The following is a 27,418-nucleotide window of genomic DNA, read 5'->3' as shown; positions in this document are numbered from 1 at the left end:
CCCCCCAATCCAGGAGAAAGGCATCCGATGCCAGTCTGCCGTGGGCCTGAAGCCTGGAACAGAACTGAGGGACTTTGTGGTTGGCTCGAGATGCGAAGAGGTCTACCAAGGGGGTGCCCCACACCTGGAAGATCTGTCGCACTACACGGGAATTGAGCGACCACTCGTGAGGTTGCATAATCCTGCTCAACCTGTCGGCCAGACTGTTGTTTACGCCTGCCAGATATGTGGCTTGGAGCACCATGCCGTGACGGCGAGCCCAGAGCCACATGGTGACGGCTTCCTGACACAGGGGGCGAGATCCGGTGCCCCCCTGCTTGTTGACGTAGTACATGGCAACCTGGTTGTTTGTCTGAATTTGGATAATTTGGTGGGACAGCCGATCTCTGAAAGCCTTCAGAGCGTTCCAGATCGCTCGCAACTCCAGAAGATTGATCTGCAGATCGCGTTCCTGGAGGGACCACCTTCCTTGGGTGTGAAGCCCATCGACATGAGCTCCCCATCCCAGGAGAGACGCATCCGTGGTCAGCACTTTTTGTGGCTGAGGAATTTGGAAAGGACGTTCCAGAGTCAAATTGGACCAAATCGTCCACCAAAACAGGGATTTGAGAAAACTCGTGGACAGGTGGATCACGTCTTCTAGATCCCCAGCAGCCTGAAACCACTGGGAAGCTAGGGTCCATTGGGCAGATCTCATGTGAAGGCGGGCCATGGGAGTCACATGAACTATGGAGGCCATGTGGCACAGCAATCTCAACATCTGCCGAGCTGTGATCTGCTGGGACGCTCGCACCCGCGAGACGAGGGACAACAAGTTGTTGGCTCTCGCCTCTGGGAGATAGGCGCGAGCCGTCCGAGAATCCAGCAGAGCTCCTATGAATTCGAGTTTCTGCACTGGGAGAAGATGGGACTTTGGATAATTTATCACAAACCCCAGTAGCTCCAGGAGGCGAATAGTCATCTGCATGGACTGCAGGGCTCCTGCCTCGGATGTGTTCTTCACCAGCCAATCGTCGAGATATGGGAACACGTGCACCCCCAGCCTGCGAAGTGCCGCTGCTACTACAGCCAAGCAGTTTGTGAACACCCTGGGCGCAGAGGCGAGCCCAAAGGGTAGCATACAGTACTGGAAGTGACGTGTGCCCAGCTGAAATCGCAGATACTGTCTGTGAGCTGGCAGAATCGGGATGTGTGTGTAGGCATCCTTCAAGTCCAGAGAGCATAGCCAATCGTTTTCCTGAATCATGGGAAGAAGGGTGCCCAGGGAAAGCATCCTGAACTTTTCTTTGACCAGATATTTGTTCAGGTCCCTGAGGTCTAGGATGGGACGCATCCCCCCTGTTTTCTTTTCCACAAGGAAGTACCTGGAATAGAATCCCAGCCCTTCCTGCCCGGATGGCACGGGCTCGACCGCATTGGCACTGAGAAGGGCGGAGAGTTCCTCTGCAAGTACCTGCTTGTGCTGGAAGCTGTAAGACTGAGCTCCCGGTGGACAATTTGGAGGCTTTGAGGCCAAATTGAGGGTGTATCCTTGCCGGACTATTTGAAGAACCCACTGGTCGGAGGTTATGAGAGGCCACCTTTGGTGAAAAGCTTTCAACCTCCCTCCGACTGGCAGGTCGCCCGGCACTGACACTTGGATGTCGGCTATGCTATGCTGGAGCCAGTCAAAAGCTCGTCCCTTGCTTTTGCTGGGGAGCCGAGGGGCCTTGCTGAGGCGCACGCTGCTGACTAGAGCGAGCGCGCTGGGGCTTAGCCTGGGCCACAGGCTGTCGAGAAGGAGGATTGTACCTACGCTTACCAGAAGAGTAGGGAACAGTCTTCCTTCCCCCGAAAAATCTTCTACCTGTAGAGGTAGAGGCTGAAGGCTGCCGGCGGGAGAACTTGTCGAATGCGGTGTCCCGCTGGTGGAGCTGCTCTACCACCTGTTCGACTTTCTCTCCAAAAATATTATCCGCACGGCAAGGCGAGTCCGCAATCCGCTGCTGGAGTCTATTCTCCAGGTCGGAGGCACGCAGCCATGAGAGTCTGCGCATCACCACACCTTGAGCAGCGGCCCTGGACGCAACATCAAAGGTGTCATACACCCCTCTGGCCAGGAATTTTCTGCACGCTTTCAGCTGCCTGACCACCTCCTGAAAAGGCTTGGCTTGCTCAGGGGGGAGCGCATCCACCAAGCCCGCCAACTGCCGCACATTGTTCCGCATATGTATGCTCGTGTAGAGCTGGTAGGACTGGATTTTGGCCACGAACATAGAAGAATGGTAGGCCTTCCTCCCAAAGGAGTCCAAGGTTCTAGAGTCCTTGCCCGGGGGCGCCGAAGCATGCTCCCTAGGACTCTTGGCCTTCTTTAGGGCCAAATCCACAACTCCAGAGTCATGAGGCAACTGAGTGCGCATCAGCTCTGGGTCCCCATGGATCCGGTACTGGGACTCAATCTTCTTGGGAATGTGGGGGTTAGTTAATGGCTTGGTCCAGTTCGCCAGCAATGTCTTTTTTAGGACATGATGCATGGGTACTGTGGACGCTTCCTTAGGTGGAGAAGGATAGTCCAGGAGCTCAAACATTTCAGCCCTGGGCTCGTCCTCCACAACCACCGGGAAGGGGATGGCCGTAGACATCTCCCGGACAAAGGAAGCGAAAGACAGACTCTCAGGAGGAGAAAGCTGTCTTTCAGGAGAGGGAGTGGGATCAGAAGGAAGACCCTCAGACTCTTTGTCAGAGAAATATCTGATGTCTCCCTCTTCTTCCCACGAGGCCTCACCCTCGGTGTCAGACACAAGTTCACGAACCTGTGTCTGCAACCGTGCCCGGCTCGACTCCGTGGAACCCCGGCCACGGTGGGAGCGTCGAGAGGTAGACTCCCTCGCCCGAACCGGCGAAGCTCCCTCCGCCGACGTAGTTGGGGAGCCTTCCTGGGAGGCGACCGCAGTCGGTACCGCACGCGGCACCGACGCCGGAGACCTCACCCCGGGCGATGGACCAGCCGGCGCCATGCTCGACGGTACCGGTGGCGCAAGCACCCCCGGTACCAGAGGAGTAGGGCGCAACAGCTCTCCCAGGATCTCTGGGAGAACGGCCCGGAGGCTCTCGTTCAGAGCGGCTGCAGAAAAAGGCATGGAGGTCGATGCAGGCGTCGATGTCAGAGTCTGTTCCGGGCGTGGAGGCTGTTCCGGGCTGTCCAGAGTGGAGCGCATCGACACCTCTTGAACAGAGGGTGAGTGGTCCTCTCGGTGCCGATGCCTGCTGGGTGCCGACTCCCTCGGCGACCCAGAGCTCTCGGTGCCGACACGGGAAGGGGACCGGCGTCGATGCTTCTTCGATTTTTTGGAGCGAAGCACGTCACCGGCGCTTCCCGGCACTGACGAGGAGGACGTAGAATCCAACCGTCTCTTCCTCGGGGCCGAGACCGAAGAGGGTCGGTCTCGGGGGGGGGGGGCTGTACCGCAGGAGCCCTCAGGGTAGGGGAGACCCACCCGAAGGCTCACTGCCACCAGCAGGGGAATGGACAGCCCTCACCTGCACTCCAGACGAAGCACCACCGTCCGACGACATCAGCAGACGAGGTCCCGGTACCACCAACGTCGATACAGTCGTCCGATGTCTCAGCGCCGATGCAGAGGGTCGATGCCTCGATACACTCGATGCCCTGGCGGCCGAGGATGAAGGTCTGGACGCTGAAGACGTCGATGCACTCGATACCCCCGGTGCCGATGCCGACGAAGAGCCCGAGAACAAAATGTTCCACTGGGCTAACCTCGCTACCTGAGTCCGCTTTTGTAAAAGGGAACACAGACTACAGGCCTGAGGACGGTGCCCAGCCCCCAGACACTGAAGACACGACGCGTGCCTGTCAGTGAGCGAGATTACCCAGGCGCACTGGGTGCACTTCTTGAAGCCGCTGGAAGGCTTCGATGTCATGGGCGGAAAAATCACGCCGGCGAGATCAAAACTTGAAATGGCGAAAATTGGCACCACAAAAATAGGGAGAAGAAAATTTCGACCGAGGCCTAACTAAGGCCTACCCCGACGACGAAAGAAAACTAACCGGGGCGAAAAGCTCGAAATACGGGAAGGGAAAAACCAAAAGGGTCTTCCCGAAACACTCTCACACTTTCTCTGAAGAAAACGAGTCAAAAACGACGCGCGAGGTCAACTTTCCGGGGCACGAACGGCGAAACACGACCGTACCGAGCGCGGACAAAAGAAGACTGGTCGGCCCGAGCCGGTTTCGGGCGGGAAGACGGCCGCGCATGCGCGGTGCGCATCGGCGCGCGAGGGCTAGCAAAGGCCTTTGCTAGTGAAGTTTTCGATTGGAGGGGCTGCCGTGGACGTCACCCATCAGTGAGAACAAGCAGCCTGCTTGTCCTCGGAGAAACTTTCTAACTTGAATGAATATCTTCATAAAGGTGGTTAACAGAGCCCAATAGAAAACAAAATAAATAAATACGATTTCATGTGGCAAATTTCAGATAACCAATTGAGTGCAGACACAGGCAACTGTCTTGGGAACCAATTTTTGATGGCAGGCTAAAGAACCTGCTCCTGCTTCCTATGGGGGACATATGCATGTGACATTGGCTTCCAATATTTTTGACACATCATTCCCCACTCCCAACCTCACTCTCTGGGACCTACCCTCTAGTTTTGCCTATGGACACCAAAATTCTAAATCTATCCCTAGTTAAGTGCTACAAGAAATTATAGGATCTTAGATGTCAGTGGAGTTTAATTATTTAGTACATGACAAACAGGCAGAAACAAACATAAAACAGACCTGCTCCTTCTGAGAACTGATGATCTCAATTTGTTCCTTAAGTCGCCGATCAAGCTCATCTATTCTTTTTTTGTAAAAGACGTTGCTCTCTTGTTGGTCCACTGTCATTGTTGATCTAAGATTTTCAATCTGTGACAAAAGCTTTCAAAAATAAATAGGTCGTCATTATAAATAAAATATAAACATACAACAATCACATTAGGGAATTAGTAATGGCTACAAAATAAAAATATTAAACAGCTACAAAACAGTTTAACTATTTAGCAATGCTTACAATAGAATCTGTCTCACTACTGTTCAACCAAACAATGCAAACATAGATCAAGTCAATCTTATGGTTATTACCACATGGGTAAATCCATTTTATTCTTAATTTGCTTTGCAGAGCAAGGTGATGATCCTGGTGACATTTTTAACATAAAATTCTGGAATACTGCCCAACTTTGATAACATACATAAACTATTACTCCTGCCAGAATTCTGTGCGACTACAGAGTGCAGAATTTGCGCTGAATTCAGCAGCTGCACAGAATCTGTGCTGAGGGGAATTGGCTAGCTGGCCTCCCTGCTGCCCCCCCCCCCCCTAAAGCCTCGGTGAGCCCTCCCTAGCCTGCAGTAAAGGCTGGCTGACTCTCCCATTGCTCCCCCCAAGCCTGAGTGGCCTCCCCTTGCCTACCTGAGCAAGCCCTAGTGGTCTAATGGCCTCTTTGGGGCAGAAAAGAACCTACTCTTTCCTGCCTGCTGCTGCTGCTCTCTGGCTGGTGCAGCCGCTTCTTCAATATGGCAAGCGGCAAACTCGTGAGACTGCCGCAAGAAATCTCGGTGGCCATTTAAGTGGTGGTACTAGCCCAGAGCATCAGCAGCGGGAGGGAAAGAGGAGTTCTTTTCTGACCTGATGCGGTACTCCTATGCAACTTCTCCTCCTCCTACCTCACAGGTGAGATGCACAGGTGGCTGAAAAAAATATGGATGGTGTGTGGGTGCAGGGAGGGAGGGGCTGTAAAAAAGGCGGATGCTGTGGAGGGGTGCAGGGAGAGGGGCTGTAAAAAAACAGGTGGATCCCTTGGAGGGAGGAGGCTGTAAAAAAAAAAAAAAAGTAGATGCTCTGGATGGAGGGAGGGGAGCTGTGAAAAATGTGGATGCTATGGCTGCTGGGAAAACTATGGATGGTATCTGTGTACAGGGAGGGGGGCTGTAATAGTGGTTAAATTATGATAAGTAAACTTGCAGAATTTGAAAATTTTATACGCATGTAATGTATCTCCACGGAGAGGTGAGCCCTTGAACACGATGAAGGAAACCCTCACCGGGCTGTCGGCCAAAACCCTGAGTCCTCTCTGTGCCTCCCGCCGTTCCCCAGGAGTTGAGCCCCTGAGTTCGGGCGGCCAGCAACAGAGAGAACAAAGTCCAGCACAAAGTCCACAGGGTTAGACCAAGCAGCAGGTCACAGCAAACCAGGGCTAGGCAACAGGTCAACACCAGGCAGCGGTCACTAGAAGGTCCAGGAACAGGCAGGGGTCAGTACCAGGCAGCGGTCAAAAGCAGGTCCAGGAACAGGCAGTGGTCAGTACCAGGCAGCGGTCAGAAGCAGGTCCAGGAACAGGCAAAGGTCAGAACCAGGTATCCGTCAGAAGAACATCCAAAGCACTGCTACTAGTCAGCGAACCGAGTAGAAGCCGAAGCACTGATAGACTGAGGGCAGAGCCTTAAATAGGAAGGAATCAGGCTCAACCAGGCACAGCTGAAAACAAGATGGCAGCCCCCATCAGGAACACCCTGCGACCAAATAAGGGCTTCCTTCCTGCAGCTGCCACCTCCAAGATGGCTGCCCTGGCCTAACAGCCCTCTCCAAGATGGCCGCCAAACCCTGGAATAAACCTGAATCCAAGATGGCCACCAGTGCCCAGCTCAGAACAGCCAGGAAACGTGACAGCAAAAGTTTGACATTTTTTGTGCAGATTTAGATTTTTTTTTTTGGACGCAGAATTCTAGCAGAAGTAAAACTATGTAAAGATAACTAATAAACAAGATGAAACATGCACACTTATAAGGGACAATTCTGTAAAGGTCACTCAAGTCTGGGTACCAAAATGTAGGCTGCTGAGCATGAATTCAATAACAGCATCTTGGTGCCCAGATTCCATTATAGAAAGAACACAAGTCCACATCTACATGTCAATAATTAGGCACTATCATTTATGCAATGTAAAAGAAAGGTACAAATATGAGCACAGAAATGTTGCACTTTACTGCGTAACTTACAGTATTCTATGTTATGCACCTAAGTGTGGGACCTGTCCATACCCAACCCATGAGTACACCATGCAGGTGCTGTCCTAAGATTGTAGAATACTGCTTACCGCACAGCTGACAATTATGTATGTGAATGTAACATGCATAGGTTTAAGAGCTCGTATTCTATAATATTAATGCACAAATGGCTCTTACATTTAGGCACTAAGGTTACAGAATGAGAGGCTAAGTGTGACAAAATGGCTTATCTTCCATTTTCTTCCATTTGTACACTCATCTGTGTGTAGGAGAACTGGGTGTAAATATACATGGTGAACTGTATCTTGTTAGGGTAGCTGGGTGCTGTGAAACTCCTCTGTGAGTGGTTTTCTGTGTATATTTTCTCTGTTTTCAGTGGGGGGGGGGGGGGGGGGGAGGGGAGACATGAATATGTTAAGGGGTGTAAGCCAGTGTGAAGTCCCTACTGTAATGCTCCTTTTTCGCTGGTGCCTACCCTTCCATCTACTGGCAACTTAGAATGGAGTGTCCACTGGTAGGTGATAACACCACCAATGTGGGAGTTCCTCATATTCAAAAGCAATGAGGATGGGGTTTGTGGGGGGGGGGGGGGGGGGAGTTAAGTAGAAACAAACTTATATATGCATATGGACAAACAAACTAATAGACAGGCCTTTCCTAATAGGTGTTGTCACTTTGGGCAAAATGCACAAGGGAATAAACTTTAGAAATCAGTACTTTGGAAAGTAGCATGTATAAAGTTCAAAGTCCACTGCAAAAGGTTTGGTTTTCTTATAATGCCATTATGGGTCCAAGCAAGAAAAATTAAAGATTTTTTTTCTTTTGTAGGTATTTGGAAATTTTTGTTCATATATAAGTGGTAGATGCTTCAGAGATGCACGATTTAGTTTGTCTTTATTTTTTCCATTTTCAGTGCTAAATATGAATAAAACTATAAATAGTTCTAAAGTTCACCCACCAAGGTTCCAATGAAACACTTCGGTCATTTAGTAACCGTCAGCACGTGCCATCTGCCACAGTGTCAATTTAATTCTCTGGGCCCTGCACAGAGAGTGCACACTAATGCCATTAGTACATGCTAACTGTCGGTAAATGATCCCCTTTGTTAGCATATGATCATGTTTAAATTTTAGCAAATATTGATAAAATACTTAAGAAGCAGGCACATGTACAGTACATTAGGGAGAGAATCAGCAACAACTTCCTATTTCTAAGTTTACTTCATTGATTGTATTTATGTTTATATTTGGTCATTTTACTATTGTTATGCTGTTAACAAAATTGTTAGTTTTATGTTAACCTGTACCTGCTGTACACTGCCTTGGATGGATCTCTTCATAAAGATGGTTAATAAATCCCAATAAATAAATAAACTTTAGTAGATATAGAACTTTAACATTTTTCAGGGAAGAGCAAGCATGTGAACTGAGAAGACTATTTATATTGGTAAGGGATATTATACCCATACCTCATTTTACCATGACTATTTCACAGGAAACAAAGATAAAGATGTCAATATTCAAAGCTATTCAATTCGTCAGAAATGGCTCCTGGCCGGTGAAATCACTTTTTCGGTGCTATCTGCTGATCAGCGACACTTAACTGGTTCGTGCTGCTGAATAACGCCACAGACCGCTAAATGAAGCCGCCTATTTTGTGGGCAGTCCAGGGGATGAGTTGGCACTCATGCAGTTAAATGCCGATATTTAGTGCTTAACTGCCTAAGTTTAGCAGTCAAACTGGACAACATAAAAGTTAGTCGTATCTTTATATAGTGTCACTTATATGGTGAAGTGCTGAATATTGGCATTTAATCACACAAGAGAAAGTTAGCTGCATAAACCTGGATATTCAAAGCCAGTGCCTAGACATGGCCTGACAATGAATATCCGAGAATAAAGACGCCATCTGAGAATAAAGACGCCAGTAGCCAAACAAAAACAACACTCACCGCTGTCAGCTGAGTATCGACCTCAAACACTTTTGGCATAGCCAATAGAAGAGAATTAAGGAAGTGTGAAACAGAATGGACATAAGCCTAGGTTGCAAACTCGTTTTTCTCCTGGAAAATACCAATACATGCTTTGGACAAATAAACACACAGCTTTTTCTAACCTAATACAAGAACAACAGGGGTGGTGGGTAGGGAGCCAATTAATAGTTAGCCCAAGAACTAATAACTCTCTAAGATGACAGTGTGGCATCTTTGACCATACTGAAGACAATAAGCAGTGTTCAATAAACACAGCAAAATTGATTACCTATAAAAGGAAGCTTTCTGTAGACAACAGGATATAGGGGCAGCAGAACACCCTTTTTGTGGACGCACCAAACTAACCAATCTATGGCCCTGTTCCCAAGCTCTCCATTTGCTGATGCTGTGATGGACAAAATACTGGTGGAGCCATAGCCCCAATGGAACCCCATTTCACTGCCTATTGCAGGATAAACCAGACACACCACTCTCAGAGTTCAGAAAGACCCAGGTCTTGCCAAGCATGAGCAGAATTCTCAGACAATCTTCTCCCTTCTGAGGCAACTCTATTTACTTAGCTTAGGCTAGACAACTCCTTGGGACAATGGGAGATTGTGCATGTCTGATTTATCCCTCTGTCGTCATTCTTTGTCAACAAGCAGGATGAAATCAGTCTCACATGAGGGGAATTCCAAAACTGAGGGTTGTATCCATCAAGCTTATGTAATCCACCTGGGAATGTGCAGGGGAGAACCAAATAAAGTTAGAACACCCTTTTTCATGTCCTAACTTTAGCCAGGCAGTTGCCCAGTTAGCAGGCTGAATATTGCCATTAACATGTAAATCCAAGCTCCGTCCAGATCAGATACTAACTGGATAGTAGTCTCTCCAGATATTCAGTTACATATGCCACTAAAAATCCAAATATGGCCCAGTCACCCTTTAAATGGACAGGAGCCTCTCCTTCCCAGTTAAATCACTTCAAACATCCATCCCACTGTAGCCTGTTTGCACAACTTTGTAGATAAAGAAAATGTAATGACTAAAGCAAGGGCCACAAAATCATTCCAGTGGGAGAACCATAAGGTAAAATTATGTATAATCATACCTGATAATTTTCTTTCCATTAATCATAGCTGATCAATCCATAGACTGGTGGGTTGTGTCCATCTACCAGCAGGTGGAGATAGAGAGCAAACTTTTGCCTCCCTATATGTGGTCATGTGCTGCCGGTAACTCCTCAGTATGTCGATATCAAAGCTCCATCCGCAGGACTCAGCACTTAGAGAATTACACCCACGAAGGGACACTCTGCCCAGCTCACCACCGCCGAAACGGGGGAGGGGAATTAACCCAGCTCATCCCACACAAGTGGGGGAGGGGAATCCGTCCAGCTCATCCCCGCGGAGCGGGGGGAGGGACACCACACCCGCCGATGCGGGGGGATCTGGCTTATCCTGCAACCGCAACCGCGGGAGGAGCTGACTGACCCTAACACCGCCGAAGCGGGAGGGGTACAAAGCTGCCCTACAGCCGCACGAAGCGGGAGGGAGTGCCGGCAGAATTTATGTCTCAATCCAGCCCCGTAAAACGAGGGGAGAGGAATGCAGCAGCTCACTGTAACACAAACTCGTCTCAACTCTTGAAGAATCCAAGTGAAAGAACTTGAACACGAAGTCTTTCTGAAATAACTGAAGACTAAACTTGAACCTGAAATGCAACCAGAATAAAAACAGAACAGATATCTGGGAGGGGCTATGGATTGATCAGCTATGATTAATGGAAAGAAATTATCAGGTATGATTATACATAATTTTACCTTCCATATCATCAAGCTGATCAATCCATAGACTGGTGGGATGTACCGAAGCAGTACTCACCCAGGGCGGGACATTGAAATCCCTGACCTCAACACTGAAGCTCCAAACCGGGCCTCCGCCCGTGCAGCCACAGTCAAACGGTAATGCTTGGAGAATGTATGAGCCGAAGCCCAAGTTGCCGCCTTGCATATCTCTTCCAAGGAGACGGATCCGGCCTCTGCCATCGAGGCCGCCTGAGCTCTCGTGGAGTGAGCCTTCAGCTGGATAGGCGGCACCTTCCCCGTGGCCACATAAGCCGCTGCAATGGCTTCCTTGACCCATCTTGCCACTGTAGGCTTAGCAGCCTGCAGACCCTTACGAGGACCTGCAAACAGGACAAACAGATGATCCGATTTCCGGAAATCATTGGTCACTTCCAAGTATCTGAAGATGACTCGTCTCACATCCAGATATTTAAGAGCAGAGTACTCCTCTGGGTAGTCCTCCCTACGAAAGGAAGGGAGACAGAGCTGCTGATTCACATGGAAGCGAGAAACAATCTTGGGCAGGAAGGAAGGCACTGTGCGAATAGTCACTCCTGCCTCAGTGAACTGCAGAAAAGGCTCTCGACATGAGAGCGCCTGGAGCTCGGAAACTCTTCTGGCTGAAGTGATAGCCACCAAAAAGACTGCTTTCATCGTCAGGTCTTTCAGAGATGCCCTCGACAAGGGTTCAAAAGGCGGCTTCTGCAATGCTCTTAGCACCAGGTTGAGATTCCACGCAGGCACCACTGAGTGCAGAGGAGGGCGCAGGTGATTAACTCCCTTGAGAAAGCGCACCACATCTGGCTGCGAAGCCAGGGAAGCACCCTTCAGGCGGCCCCTGAAGCAAGCCAGAGCCGCTACTGGACTTTAAGGGAACTGAGCGACAGGCCTTTCTCCAGACCTTCTTGCAGGAACGCCAACACTGAAGAAATTGGAGCAGTGAAGGGAGGAAAGTGAGCCTGCTTCACACCATGCTGCAAAGATACGCCAAACCCTGGCGTAAGCAGTAGAAGTAGAGCGTTTCCTCGCTCTCAGCATAGTGGCGATGACCTTGTCTGAGAAGCCCTTCTTCCTCAGACGCTGCCGCTCAATAGCCAGGCCGTAAGACCAAAGGGAGAGGGATCCTCCATCACCACGGGACCCTGATGTAACCGGCCCTGCTCCACTGACAGCCGCAGAGGATCGTCGACTGAGAGCCTGATCAAGTCCGCATACCAGGGACGTCTGGGCCAATCCGGACCCACCAGGATTACCCTGCCGGGATGCTTTGCCACCCGGTCTAGCACCCTGCCCAACATGGGCCAGGGCGGGAACACATAGAGGAGCTCTTGTGTCGGCCACTGTTGGAGAAGAGCATCTACTCCCAGGGATCGAGGGTCCCGTCCTCTGCTGAAAAAGCGCGGCACTTGGCAATTGGCCGATGACGCCATCAGATCTAGGCTCGGCTGGCCCCAGCGCTTCGTGATGTCCAAGAACGCCTGAGCAGATAGTTGCCACTCTCCGGGCTCCAAGGTATGGCGACTGAGAAAGTCCGCCTTGACATTCATGACTCCGGCAATGTGGGCCGCTGAAAGCTGCTCCAGGTTCACTTCCGCCCACTGGCAAAGACTCATAGCCTCCTTGGCTAGAGGGGCGCTCTTGGTACCTCCCTGGCGGTTGATATAGGCCACAAGCCGTGGCATTGTCCCGACAGGACCCGTACAGGCTACAACACCAGTACCGGGATGAACTCCAATAACATCAACCGAATGGCTCTGAGTTCCAGGAGGTTGATAGACCACTTGCCTCTGCAGGAGACTAGAGCCCCTGCGCTGTCCTTCCCAAGCAGTGGGCTCCCCAGCCCATCAAAGAGGCGTCTGTCGTGACGACAATCCACTCCGGGGTCACCAGAGGCAATCCTGCAGACAACTTGTCTGTCTGCGTCCAATCAGCTCAGCGCCTTGCGCACTGCTGGGTCCACGGGAAGGCGCACAGCATAATCCTCCGACATCGGAGTCCAGCGCAGCAGCAGAGATAGCTGTAGTGGTCTCATATGAGCCCTGGCCCAGGGCACTACTTCCATCGTGGCCGTCATAGAGCCCAACAGCTGCACGTAGTCCCAAGCCCGAATAGGAGAGGCTACTAGGAACTAGTTCCACCTGAGCCTGAAGCTTGACAATCCGATTGTCTGGCAGGAACACTCTGCCCACTTGGGTGTCGAATCGAACTCCCAGATACTCCAGGGACTGAGTCGGGCGCAGCTGGCTCTTCTTCCAGTTGATGATCCATCCCAGGGAGCTCACAAGAGCAAACTACCCGGTCCATAGCTTTGCCGCACTCTGCATAAGAGGGGCTCGGATCAACCAGTCGTCCAGATAAGGATGGACTTGTACTCCTTCCTTTAGCAGGAAGGCCGCTATGACCCCCATTACTTTGGAAAAGGTCCGCAGAGCAGTAGCCAACCCGAAAGGGAGGGCTCTGAACTGGAAGAGTCGTCTCAGGACTGTAAAACGCAGAAAGCGTTGGAGAGGAGGCCAGATGGGAATATGCAGGTACGCTTCCTTGATGTCCAAGGAAGCCAAGAACTCTCCTGCCTTCACTGCCGCTATAACAGAGCGGAGAGTCTCCATGCGAAAGTGCCTCACTTTCCAGGCCCGATTGACCCCTTGAGGTCGAGGATAGGCCGGACAGAACCTCCTTTCTTTGGAACCACAAAGTAAGGGAGTAACGTCCCTTGCCAATCTGATTTTTTTGGCACCGGAACGACCGCACCCAGGGGGATCAGGTTGTCCAAGGTCTGCTGCACTGCCACAGCTTGACCGGAGACTTGCAGGGAGAGGAGTACAAAACCCGTCTCTTAAGGGTTTGGCAGAACTCTAGCTTGTAAGCCGTCTCTGATGGACCTCCAGCACCCACGCGTCTGAAGTTATAGTGGTCCACTCGCCCAGAAACGAGGACAGCCGTCCTCCAATCTGCACTGGGGCGTGGACCAAGGCCCCGTCATGTGGGTACGAGACCCTGGGGGAGGACCGGAGGGAGCACCTCCGGGACGGCGGGTCTCTGCGAAAGGAATGCTGCTGGGGGAGAAATTCCTCTTGAAGGAAGAGGGGGCAGAGGAACCCGACTGCCCTGGCGGTACGACGGGCTGCCAGCAACCGTCCTCTGGAGGTACCGGGACGAGTACTAGCCCGAGCCCTGACCTCTGGTAATTTCTTGCCCTTAGACGTGCCGAGATCGGTCAACGATTTGTCCAGCTCGACCCCAAAGAGCAGCTTGCCTTTAAAAGGCAATCTAGCCAGGCGGGATTTAGAGGCGTGGTCAGCAGACCAATGTTTCAGCCAAAGCCACCGCCGCGCAGAGACTGTCTGAGCCATGCCTTTAGCTGAGGCTCTCAAGACATCATACAGCAAGTCTGCCAAATAGGCTAAGCCCGATTCCAGGGCCGGCCAATCAGCCCTCAAGGAAAGATCCGAGGGGGAAGCCCGCTGCACCATAGTCAGGCACGCCCTGGCCACATAGGAGCCGCAAACTGAGGCCTGCAAACTTAAAGCAGCTGCCTCAAAGGACGACCTTAAGGCCGCCTCCAATCTTCTGTCTTGGGCGTCCTTTAGGGCCGTGCCACCTTCCACCGGCAACGCCGTTTTCTTAGTCACCGCAGTGATTAAAGAATCCACGGTAGGCCACAGATAGGCCTCACGTTCACTCACAGCCAAAGGATAGAGGCGGGACATAGCCCTAGCCACTTTAAGGCTCGTTTCCGGGACATCCCATTGAGCCGCAATTAAGGTGTGCATGGCATCATGCACGTGGAAGGATCTAGGCGGGCGCTTCGTCCCCAGCATAATGGCAGAGCCAACAGGGGCTGAGGGAGAGACGTCCTCCGGAGAGGAAATCTTCAAAGTGTCCATGGCCTGTAAAAACAGGTTGGGCAAATCCTCTGGGCTAAAAAGCCGCGCTGCAGAGGGGTCAACCGCTCCATCCGAGCGGGGATCTATCTCCTCCAAGGAATCCGCAAAGGACCGTTGGGAGACCTCAGACACGCTGCCCTCATCTACAATCGGAGGAGACAAAGTCCTCCAAGGCCTGGAAATCAACCCGAGGGCGTTTTACCTCTGGGAACCCTCACCTCTTTATCAGAAGAGGGAGCAGGGGCAGCGTTTTGCATGAGGAAAGCCTGACTGCAGCAGCAAAAACAAACTCGGGGGAGAAACCCCCCAGACTGTGCACTTCCGCAGCCCTGGGCAACAGCCCTAGACGCACTCTCAACCGGCGCCGCAATAGCGGGGGAAGAGACATGCTACGCATCCAAATGGCGGTCCGGCGCGAAACATCCGCGAAGGAGCCGCGCGGGAAGAACGGCGCTTAACTTTAGCCGCTTGTTCCGTCGCCAAATAAGGGCGTTCATGGCATTAATGTCTCCAACCTCAGGGCGGCCCACGAAGAAGCCGTCCGAGCGCGTGGCCGGCCAAGATGGCGGAGGCGAGGGAGCGGGGATGGGCGTTTATGGCGGGAAAAAACCGCCACGCCGGAGGAACGAACCTGGACATTCATCGGTCACTAAACTGTCACCATCAAGGGCAATCAGGGTGTAAACCCCCGCATCCCCTCTAGAAGCGCTCCAGCGATCCGGGGAGCGACCCTTTGCGCCCTCGGCCCTCCGACGCCAGATGCCACGAGTGAGAAGAAATCGGGGAACCCCCTGGCCGCTATAAAAGGTAAAATTACCTGCTTGCCGCTCCGAGCTGTACGAACTGGTGTCCCAGTGAGTAGCTGCAATGAACGTTTAAAGAAACGTCGAATGTAAACGCCTTAAAGCCGTTTAAAATTTTTTTTTTTTTTTTTTTTTTTTTTTTTAAACGGAGCCAAGCGGGAGGGGGGAGGGAAAAGGGAGGGACCTGGCACCACCAGGTTTGCACTTGCTCAAACGAGCCCTCAACCCCAGGCCTCAACAAAACCTAAGGATTAGGCTTGGAGGCCTAGCCAGAGCTGCTGCTGGTGTGTGACCCACCACCTGCTGAGATAGAGAACATACTGGGGAGTTACCGGGCAGCACATGGACCACATATAGGGAGGCAAAAGTTTGCTCTCTCTCTCCACCTGCTGGTAGACTGGACACAACCCCCACCAGTCTATGGATTGATCAGCTTGATGATATGGAAAACTGAGATAATTTAATGATGTCTCGCAGATTACCCTACAAAGTAGAAAAGAGTTTGGTGGAGATGATGACCTTCCTGACAAAGGAAAACAATTTATAAGTGCTGTATCCATTTTAAATTTTGTTATTGTGATCAGGTCTAGCAAACAAGTCAGAACAGAAGATGTCAAAAGCACTGGAGAAGGAGGGGCTGTGAAAAATACAAAAAGACAAAAACTCTGGACCCCAACAGAGGCTGGCAGTATTTAGATGGGCAGTGGTACTCCAGAGATCGAGATGCTGCTCCCCAAATATACCAGCAGAAAATTACTTGTGGACAATATGCCTCCATGATATTTTTTGGTAATCTCAAATTAAGAACTTTGGACTGGTGGACTTTGGAGGAAATGATTGTGATTTTACTGAAAGGGACTTGGTGCAGAATAGAGCCTGCTCGAGCCTCAGCGTTGGCCTGTAAACTTTGAACACGAGAAGAGTAGGTCTTAGTCTCTCCATTAGAATTGTGAGTGGGCTGTGCGAGAAGTATTCTGAAATAAGCTCCGAATATGACTGTGGGTATTCACCCTCTGTCCAAGACTTTGGGAAAGAATGTTGGCAGGATGACTAACTGGTTAAGACAGAACTCTGACACCACCATAGGAATTAAGAAGGTTAGTACAGAGGACTACTCTGTTAAGATGAAAATAAGACAGCTCATTAACCCTACAAGCTGAAGTGACCACCACCAAAAATAAAACTTTCCAGGTCAAAGTTAAGTGGCTCAAAAGAAGCATTCATCAGCTGGGTGAGATGACACCGGGGTCCCATGGACACAGTGGAGGGTTGACAGGATTGTGTTGACAGCGCACCCCCCCCCCCCCAAATCATGAAGCAAACTAGAGCAGTGGGTTCCCAAACCTGGTCCTGGAGGCACCTCAGTCAGTCAGGTTTTCAAGACATCCACAATGAATATTCATGAGAGAGACTTGCATGCTGTGGAGGTACTGCAGGGCTCCAATGAATTACAGTTGCTGAACAGGGAGTAGATGGGACTTCGGGTAGTTGACGACAAACCCTAGTAGCTTCAACACCCAAATAGTCTTCCACAGTGACTCCTGAACACCTTCCCTTGACTAGTCAATCATCCAGGTGAGGAAACACATGCATGTCCAGTTTGCTAGATGTTTTGTGAAGACCATGGGAGCTGATGCGAGGCAAAGCAGCAGAATGAGGTACTGGTAGTAGTGTTTCCTTATTCAAAATCTGAAATACTTCCTGTGACCTGGGAGTATCTCAATGAGGACATAAACATCATTTAAGTCCAGAAAACACTGTCAATCATTTGCCTGAATCATGGGAAGAGGGGTGCCCTGGGAAACCATCTTGAACTTTTCCTTGATATTTGTTTAGGGCCCTTAAGTCTAGGATGGGACAAAATCCCCCCCCCCCCCCCCCCCCCCCCCCATGTTCTTGGGCATGAGGAAGTACTTAGAATAGAATCTAATCCTTTCTTTCCCTGGGCCATGAGAGTACTGACTGGTTCTGGGAGCTGAGGTTTGATGCTCTCTGTGGGCAATTTTGGGGTCTCAAATGCCAATTGCATGTGAAGCTCACGCAATCAGAAGAACCAACCAGTCTGTTATAAGGGGTCACCTTTCCTGGAAAAAAATTCAGCCTCCCTCCCGCCACATCAAAAGAATCATAAATGTCCCTAGACAGATGCTTTCTATACTCCTGCTTTCTGGCCAGTTGGTGAAATTGAGTGGCCTGCTCCTGAGGTAAAGTGTCTGCAAACTGAAGCACACTGCCAACCAAGGACCGCAAGTACATGTTCATGTAGAGCTGGTAGGCTTGGATGTGGGAAATGAGCATTGAGGACTGAAAGGGTTTCTTTTCAAAGGACTCCAAGATTTGAGCATCCTTCCCTGGGGGAGCCAAAGTATGAAATTCAGAATCCTGGCCTGCTTGAGAGCATATTCGACCACCATAGAATGGTGGGGCAGCTGCGCCTTCTCGAATCTAAAAGCCTTCTGGACTCCATCCACCTTCTTGGGAATGACCTGCACTAAAAAAGGGGTCTCCCAAGGCCTCATATATGCATTCCTAGAAATGTTGTGGACAGGTCCTTAGGTGTAAAATCATAGTCCAGGATCCCCATTAATTCAGTCCTGGGCTCGTCCTTCAGATCCAACTTAAAAGGGAAGGAGTCTGCCATCTCTTGCAAAAAAAAGATCCTCTGGAGGAGGTCTGCTCCTCTCCTGTTGAGGGGAGGGTCTCAGAGAAGTCTTCAAACTCCGGACACCCAGATTAGACTCAGAGAAATATTCATCATGAGCCTGGTGAGTCCTCAGCTGCCTCGGTCCTGGACATGGGCACCAAGGTGCAGCTGCTCCCCTGCCTTCCGAGGCAGTTTCCTCTCCTGATGGACTAGAGAGGGTGACTCCATAAGACGGCACCAGCACTGCTGCCTGCCAATGCACCGGTGTCAACGACCATCCGACAGGCAATGCACGGGCCTCCAGGACGTGCTGGAGTGCTTCAAGAGTCCGTGTAGGTGCCCTCAATGCCTCGGCACTGCGCAGCCCCAAAATGCACCCCAAACTTCTCCTGGAGCAAGGCCCATGTCTATTCCATGAGGGCAAGCATCGGTAAAGGTGGAGGAAGCACAACTATGGCCATAGTCTGCGAAGGTGTCAGTGTCAAATTGAGAACGGGGTCCTGACCTTGTGGAAACAGGTCGGCGCTGCTACAACAGAAGGAGAACAGTCCTCATGACGCCAACACTTCTCAGGTGCTGACAATGTCAATGCAGAGCTCCTGGCACCATGCCTCAAGGAGGACCTATGCCAGTGCTTCTTCACCTTCATTTGGTGCTTGCATCAGAATCCTTTGGTGCTGAAGGGAACAATGTTGCAAATCCAGGTGCTTCTTCACTGTTGGGTCTGAGTGAACTCGACACATGAGCCCGCTACCAGCGCTCGACATCAAGGCAGGTGATGGCCTCCTCGATGTCAATGCATCACCAGTGCAGCTCTAGAGGCCATACCGACCGAAGCTCTCGATGCCAATGTACCAGAATTCTAGAGGACAAAGAGCCTTTCTCAGACCACATCCCTGGATTTCATGGGCCTCTTCTACATTTGGGCATGAAGGGTCCAATATCCAGTGCTATTTAACCAGCCAGGAATGGCTTCTGCCTGGTTAAATAGCACTCAGCTAGCTAAGCGCTAATATTCAGCGTGAGACAGATGTCATCTCCACTGAATATTAGTGCTTTGTGGCTGATCAGCTACATCATGCAATAAAGCCAGCTATATCATACAACATAGCTGGCTATCCGTAAATAATCAAGTGCTGGCTGGCTAAATTTAGCAGGCAAATTGGACCACATAAATAGCAGCCCCACTTTGCCCGCTACTAATTTAACTGGCTAGCGCTTGATTATTTACGGATAGCCATTTAAGTTACAGCCAGCTAAAAAAATACCCAGATATTCAATGCCAGACCCCAGAAATGGCCCGGCATTGAATAACCAGGGTCAGTGCTGACAGCAGTAGCTAACCACGCTGCCTGCCCATGGTCGAATATCAGGCGGAAAGAGAGCATCATGGTCCCTTTCCAGACGAGACATTAATTATGGGGGGTCGGTGACCGACATTATCAAAATGCATAAAATACACTTCTTGAAATCACTGGCAGGTTTCTGGAACATTGTGGGAAAGACAGCCGCAGTGAAATCAAACTACTCAATGATGCAGGGAGGGAAAAAAATTGAAAATAGATCTGAACAAGAGCCTAGGCTGCAAAAAAAAACAAAAAAAGAAAGAAATTCAAAGTGCCAAACAAACTAGAGGAAGGGAGGGGGGAGGGGTATAAGGAGTGGTCAGACACCTCGAAGGGGAGTACAAAACAGCACAGGAAGGCACATTAAAAAAAAGAAACAAAATAGACAAAAAAACCCTTGGAGAAAATATACTGCATGAAGGACAAGTCTTGTCAGCTCTGCGGAGAGAAAGAGACTGGCAGTCCCACATGACTCAGACAGGCCTACCAAAGGCTTCTTAAAGAGATATGAACAAAGGGTAGAGTCCCCATTGGTGCTCCTTTGAGGACGACACCCATATGTGAGAGTCTAAGTCCTGCTTGACCTCAGAAAACATTAAATATTACTCTGGTTTTGTGGGTGTTTTGTCTTTAGTTAATTTTAACATTTCTGGTGTTTTTTGTACTTTACCTAGAACAATAGCTAGACGAACTGAAATTTTTATAAATAAATACAATTGTCAAAAATGTGAAAGACTCACTTTACAAAAACGAGCAAGCTGAAAGGGTCAAGCAAACCACATGGAAGACCAACTAAATAAGTTGAAGCATTATTTATGGATATTGTAAGGAAATAAACAAGCTGTTACAAATAGCAAATGAAAAAGCAATACGTTACTCCACAGATAACACAACAGGCTATTTAGTTCAAACTGGACACTAAGGCCAATGCCAACATAATACCTAAATACTTAACAGCCACACAACATACAGAAAGCACCACAAGTATTGTTCTAGTTGCACAAGGAGGGACAGAAATCCTCTGCATAACAGAATTTGAAGTTTTTTACACAGGCTTTAGTTGCAACTGGATCCCAGGGTACCAGTTTGACAGGAGACAAATCAATGACCGCAGTAAAAGTGTCCATGCTGGTTGAAGGAGGTTCTGGTACATAAGCAACAGAAGAGGCAAAATTGGTCTAGGAGCGCAAGATAGAGGTACACTAGCCATCAACTAGAAACAGCTATGACCATGAGTACTGCAGCAGGTGGGAGAGGTTCAAAGGAGAAAGAAACTAGAAGGTGGAATGAGGCAGAAGCTGGTAGGGTGGGGTGGGATGGGAAGGGGAGACAGAATGAGGGGAAAAGGTTGGTGATATTAGAACGACAGAAAGAGAAGAAAGTCTGAGGGGTCTAACAGAAATAAGCTGGGGAATTTAAAGAAAAGAAGGCCAGATGGAGGGGGTAGGGGCAGCATAGGGAGAGACTAAGGTAGAAAAAGAAGCTGATAGGAAAAATAGGGGGAAGTGATGCCTACTTACTCATGTCAAATTATTTATTATTACTGTACCTGATTCTTTTCTCTTTCATGTTCTTGATAAAGCTGTTGCATTCTGGAAGCCCACTTTCTTTCCTTAAATAAATATGAAACCAATTCAGCGAACTAAAAGATCTGATTTTAATATATTAAAAACGGCTTTACTTTGTCTTAGATAATAGCATCAGAAATTGAGGAAGATACATCTTATGGAAAAATTTACAGCTGTACATAACAGATTATGGGAACTTTGAACAAATGTGAGCAGTTACTTTAGTAACTGGTCAAACCCCTAACTTACAGCTTAAAGATGGGGAATCTTGGAGGCTCAATAATCAGTGTTTACATCTAAGTATTATTTAAAAAAAAAAAAAAAACTGACTACCAGTGAAAGCCAGGTTAGAATAATACAGATAGAATATAGGGTGGGATAGTGTTTTGCTATAAAGAGGTTGAGAAAGGGTGAGATCATTATGGATGGCATTTACTCTAATCAGAGACGTTTAAATAATGGTAGAAGGTGGTAGAAAGAGACTGGACTGGTTGAGGGGGCTCTTGTGAAGAAGAGATTGAGAAAATAGGAATGGGAAAAGGGTTGGGAAGGTTGTGATGGTAGACTATATGGTATGAATTATTGGAAGCAGGTAGAAGTGAGGATTAGCTAGTCAGTTAATGGGAACAGAGAAGGGATGAGATGGTTAATTAAGGCCAGGAATTACTCCATTTATGATAGCTATCTAGATTTGTGGTGAAGCTCTGGAGAGTTGGGGGATTTTAGGGTCTCTCTAAGCCTTGATATACGACTTTGTTCCTGTGTGTTGTTCTGATAAGATTGTTATGTACTTAAGTTTTATACTAATTACGCTTTGGGTATGTATTATCTGCACTGCTTTGGCTAGAATTTATAATCATTTATTAAAACAGTTTGTACATGAAATGTTGAGAAAACCCACCTGTCTATCAAGTAATTCTTTCAAGTTTTCCTGCTGATTCTTTCTGTCTTCTTCAAATTCATGAGGTTGACTGTCTTTCAAAGTGCCTAAGTTGGATTTTACTTGCGTATTGTTCTTCTGTATCTGAATAAGGTGCTAAAAGTTGAAAAATTATTAAAAGCTCAGCATATATTCAAACCCTATATCAAAGAACTAGAATTTGAAATTTTGCTTTCAAATATGTAATATTAAGCCTTTTAATATTAAGCTTCTTTAAATCAAACAGGAATATTAGTAACAGGGTTATTTACTGAGTCCAGTATCAGGGGTTCGGATACGAGCTGCATAAAAAGGAAGTAAAGACCAGTGCTATCCTGATTAAAGATAACAAGCTGATACATTGTAGAACTAAGAATTGGATAACCATGTGCTTTCTCAATGCCCCTAAAATGCTGGGCATGTTCCCACAACAATACCTCGCTTAAATCCCAAGTATTCCTACTGAAGCTATTCCTCCTATTACTTAAATTGCTTTTTGCCAACTACTAGGAAAGAATATGGGCCAGGCTCAATGCAATAGAATTGTAATCTTTTCCGATTCTTTTTGAACCGACTGCTATCTTAGATTTACTTAAGATGAATCCAACAGAAGAAGGTTGTGAGATAACAGCTTGTCAGTTTCCTTTGTATCCTCTCAAGGTCAGTTGTAATGAGATCCCCAAAAAATACAGTGATATATTTCCTCCTGATTTTCCCTGTTACTGCATAAATGTCCCATCAAATGCTTTCTGATCGTCAAAGTAATCATTCAAAAACTGTATTGTGTTTACTCAGGTCTGCTTTGTCTAATATTACATTCTGTTTAGAGATCAGAAACATATATGCAATAATAGAAGAAATCAGGAGGGGAAGAACAACTGCTTCACATAACTGTATTTTATAAAAGATTTGAGAAATTTCTGTCTCATTTGACCTATGCCCAATTAATTATTAAAGCAGGTAGGAATGAATTACTTGAGGCCTTTGGGGGTAATTTCACATCTGTTTGTAAATGAGAGCAATACGCATGTACTTTTGCTACATTTTCAAAAGCGAAATTATATGCATATTTTCACTTTGAAAATTATCTCAGGAAAACTACCTGCAAACAGTTATACCTATTAGCTTCTGCAGATAGATTCACAAAGGTATATATGTGCACACTTTTCTAAATGCATAAATGTGTGTATAAGTGCAAATCCCTCCTCAACCCTGCCCCCTGAAGTGCTTTTCACTTCAGGTAAACTTACAGCTAGTTCCACTATGGACTTAAGTTCATCCCAACATATCTTGTCACACACCTTCAGCTTGTGCCTAGTGCTCTGCAGAGCCATGGATAGGCTACTGTGAAGACAGACAGCCACTGCAGGAGACAAAAATGTGTGCATCCCACTGACACTAAGCGTATTATATACATTGATGCTTCTCCTATATATTTTAACATTTGGTGAGTACTGGTTTTAATGGTAGAATGGTCTGGCTCCTTCTCATCCTACAAAACTGAAACTACAATGTGTTACCAATACATGCAGTGGTGTGCTGGAGCCAGCTCGCACCGGCTCACAAGAGCCGGTTGTTAAATTTTCTTCCGGCTTGCGAGCCCGGTTGTTGAAAATAGTCAGCCAGCTCTGGCTCTCTTCCCTCCCTCCCTCCCTCCTGATCCGGTCCCTCACCGCCTCACCGACCACTTGTTCTTCGAATTCTTCAGGGCAGGCAGTCTTGCCTGCCCACTTCCAGCGCTGACTGTCCCCCGCTGCCGGTTCACGCTTTAAAAATGGCCGCCGAGACTTCTGCTGAAGTCTTGGCGGCCATTTTGAAGCGCGAATCAGCAGCGAGGGACAGTCAGCGCTGGAAGCGGGCAGGCAAGACTGCCTGCCCCGAAGAATTCAAAGAACAAGCGGTCGGTGAGGTACCAGATTGGGAGGGAGGGAGGAGAATTCGCCAAACAACTCGGGAGGGGGTGGCAGGGTGGAAAAGAGAGTCGCTGCTGGGCATGGGTGGATGGAGGAGGTCGCTGGGTATGGGTGCATGCAGGGCAGGGGAGAGGAGGGTCACTGCTGGACATGGGTGGATGAAGGACAGGGGAAAGGAGGGTCACTGCTGGACATAGGTGCATGCAGGGCAGGGGAGAGGAGGGTCACTGCTGAACATGGATGGAGGGGAGAGAAGAGTGAGGAAGGAGATGAGATGAGGGAAAAGGAAGAGAGGAGAAAAACTGCACATGGATGAAAAAAATAGGCAGAAGCTGAGGACCAGAAATGAAGAAGAAAGGAGGAAAGGAAAGAAATAAATGGAAAGGAAGCCCTAGAAACGGAGTTAAGAGGACAGATAGCAGCAGAATCGGATACTGGGCCAGCATGATCAGAAAAACAGTCACCAGACAACAAACGTAGAAAAAAAATCATTTTATTTTCATTATAGTGTTTGGAATATGTTCACTTTGAGAATCAGGTGCTCAACATTAAAAGTTTATATTTATTTACGGCATTTTATCGCACATTAAACATGAATTAGATTGGAACCTGGGATCATTTTATTTTTTTTCCTGGAGGAATGCATTGCCACAACCCCCCAGGCTCTCTCCCCGGCCAGCTCTGCAATTTGGGGGGGGGGACCAGGGAGAGAGCCTGTTGTTAAACATTTACCAGCACACCACTGAATACATGTAACTACCTTACATGTACCTCTTTCTACTACAGTATCACTTTGTATTCATTCATACCATGTATTTGTTCAGACCTTAATCGGCTAACGCTGTTAACGGTTATATGTAAGCTACATTGAGCCTACAAAAGGTGGGAAAATGTGGGATACAAATGTAAAATAATAATAATAATAATATACTCTTCTGTCTACAAAGACACCCCTTTTGCGCAAATGATTTCAGTCACACAAGCGAAGACTCCCAAGCTGATGATTGTTTCATGAAAGTTACTACTTCTACTTATCATTTCTATAGCGCTACTAGACGTACGCAGCGCTGTACACTTGTAACATAATAGTTGTCCCATACAAGATGGTACCTTTTTTTGTGCTCATTGTTTTAGCACGACTATTATATCTTTCAGTTTGTATTGGCGGTCTTTATTACAGTCGTCTCTCACAGTGTTCCTTAAGGAAACATGGTGTTTGGTGCCTTTTTGGCGGTATCTGTCATTGTTTTCTTTTCATTTTTTCCATAGAGATTGTATTACATTATTTTTACATTTCTGAGACTTTTAGAATTACATGTTTTAACACCATCAGGCTTATTTTCGAAAGAGAAGGGCACCCATCTTTCAACACAAATTGGGAGATGGGCGTCCTGCTCTCAGGGTCGCCCAAATCGGCATAATCGAAAGCCGATTTTGGGCTTCCCCAACTGCTTCCCATCGCGGGGACGACCAAAGTTCCCAGGGGCATGTCGGAGGCGTAGCGAAGGCGGGACTGGGGCGTGCCTTACCAGGGCCGGTCTTAAACCAAGGCGCCCGCAAAGGGCCTCGCGCTTAAGGGGGCGCCGCGCAGTGCACCTCAACTCTGCCTTCTCCGCTCCAATCTCGCTCCCGCACCGGCGCTCACAGTCCGCTGCCAACCACTCGCAACCCAGACCCAGCCAGACTGCTCTGCTGCGCGTGAGCCAGCTGCCTTCCAGAGACTTGCAGCAGCCGAGCTGCAGCGCTCCCTGGCCCTGCTCGCCCAGTCGCCGCTCTGGACCATACCTCTCCTCCTGAGTGAGTCCGCACCTCTGAGCCCCCCCCCCAGGGCTGCGTGGCGTGATGGTCTCGACGCGTGCTGCGTGCATGAGCGCCACAGACTGTCTGCAGCAGAGCAGTAGATCCGTCCTGCTCGGTCTTCCTGAGTGACAGACTGTCCTGGTCTGCCACTGATGATGCGGCCCACTCCCGCGACAACTTCCTTCTTCAAGGGCGGGCCACACGGCACGGACAGAGAGAGTTCCAGCGAGCTTCCAGCAGCAGCCAGTCAGAGACAGAGTGACAGACAGAGTCGGAGTCTTCTTGAGTCAGAGAGTTGTGGTATATATTTTAAAACAATTTTAATACCTTGGTGGTCTATATGTTTTTATATTGTACATTATATTTTACACATCACTTTATTTTATTGTATATCTTTTCATTTCATTTTTATTTTATTGCCTATATCTATATTATTTTTGCTTATCAATGGGGTGTAGCTAGGGTGGAGGCGGGGCTAGGATGGTGGTCTTGCACTGGTCTTGCAATCCAGAGTTGGCTGGTTCAAATCCCACTGCTACTACTTGTGATCCAAAATCCAAATAAATAAAGGGGTTGTCGGAGGCATAACAAAGGCATGGATGTCCTTCTCACAGAAACATCCACATTTTGGATGTCCTCAACTGCCCGTCGCAGGGACGGAGGCATAGTGAAGGCACCTAACACTTGGACGTCCTTCACCCACACTCAAAAAAAAAAAAAAGACGTCCCTGACGAGCACTACACGCAGTTTGTCTGGGTGTATGAAGCAGTCTTTGGCATGCGCAGAGCAGCCAAGCATAACGCTTGGCTGCTCTACACTGGCTTTCCCTCCTTAGGAAGGAAATCGTGTGCCAATCAGCTAACAGCGAGCAGCTCATTTGCATGCGATTTCCTTCAAGCATGCCCATTCCTTTCCGAATCGCTAAGGGATCAGTAAGGGAAGGGCTTTTTCCGTTCAGTTAGTGCATCAGTTAGTCCACTGCAGTGCCCCCTAGGGTGCCCGGTTGGTGTTCTAGCATGTCAAGGGGACCAGTGCACTACGAATGCTGGCTCCTCCCACGACCAAAGGGCTTGGATTTGGTCATTTTTGAGATGGGTGTCCTCGGTTTCCATTATCGCTGAAAACGGGGACGACCATCTCTAAGGTCCACCATCTCAACATTTAGGTCGACCATCTCTAAGGTCGACCTAAATGTTGAGATTTGGGCGTCCCCAACCATATTATCGAAACGAAAGATGGCCGCCCATCTTTCGTTTCAATAATACGGGTTTTCCCGCCCCTTCGCGAGGATGTCCTGTGAGGACTCCCTCAGGAAAACTTGGGCGGGGCCCCCGTTCGATTATGCCCCTCCACGTCATTAGGTTTATGATTTTTCATTTTTGTTATTTTATCATACAGAGCAGAATTTTGTTTATGCATGACACACCTATGTATGTCTTTAAGAACACTATTGTGACCCCTGAGGCAAGCGTTCTGTGACGCCAAAACACGGACCATGTCGGGTTCTTTGTGTCCAAGCAGCAAATAAAGCATCTTTTAAAGCACCATCTTCTGTATTGGATTGTCCTTCAGCCAGCCTGTACTCCTTTGTGCTTGTACTGTTTATGTAGAAGATCTAATGGGGGAAGGTAGGTTGCTATGGAAAAGTGGAGGGATGAAAGGAGGGATCTG

At 48.6% G+C, this 27,418-nt stretch overlaps 1 protein-coding gene across 1 annotated transcript in view; it reads right to left on the bottom strand.

Annotated features, from left to right (window-relative positions):
- The window catches only part of DZIP1 (DAZ interacting zinc finger protein 1), a 327,827-nt gene that overhangs the window by 174,024 nt on the left and 126,385 nt on the right, over window positions 1-27,418 (bottom strand). The window contains 3 exon segments of the mRNA XM_030201373.1: window positions 4,778-4,918; window positions 21,096-21,158; window positions 22,016-22,150. Coding sequence (XP_030057233.1) covers window positions 4,778-4,918; window positions 21,096-21,158; window positions 22,016-22,150 — 339 coding nt within the window.

Source organism: Microcaecilia unicolor, chromosome 4 (genome assembly GCF_901765095.1).
Source record: "Microcaecilia unicolor chromosome 4, aMicUni1.1, whole genome shotgun sequence".
NCBI classification, from domain to species: domain Eukaryota; kingdom Metazoa; phylum Chordata; class Amphibia; order Gymnophiona; family Siphonopidae; genus Microcaecilia; species Microcaecilia unicolor.
Note: the sequence above shows the minus strand (reverse complement) of the source record. Positions and strands in the feature narration are given on the sequence as shown.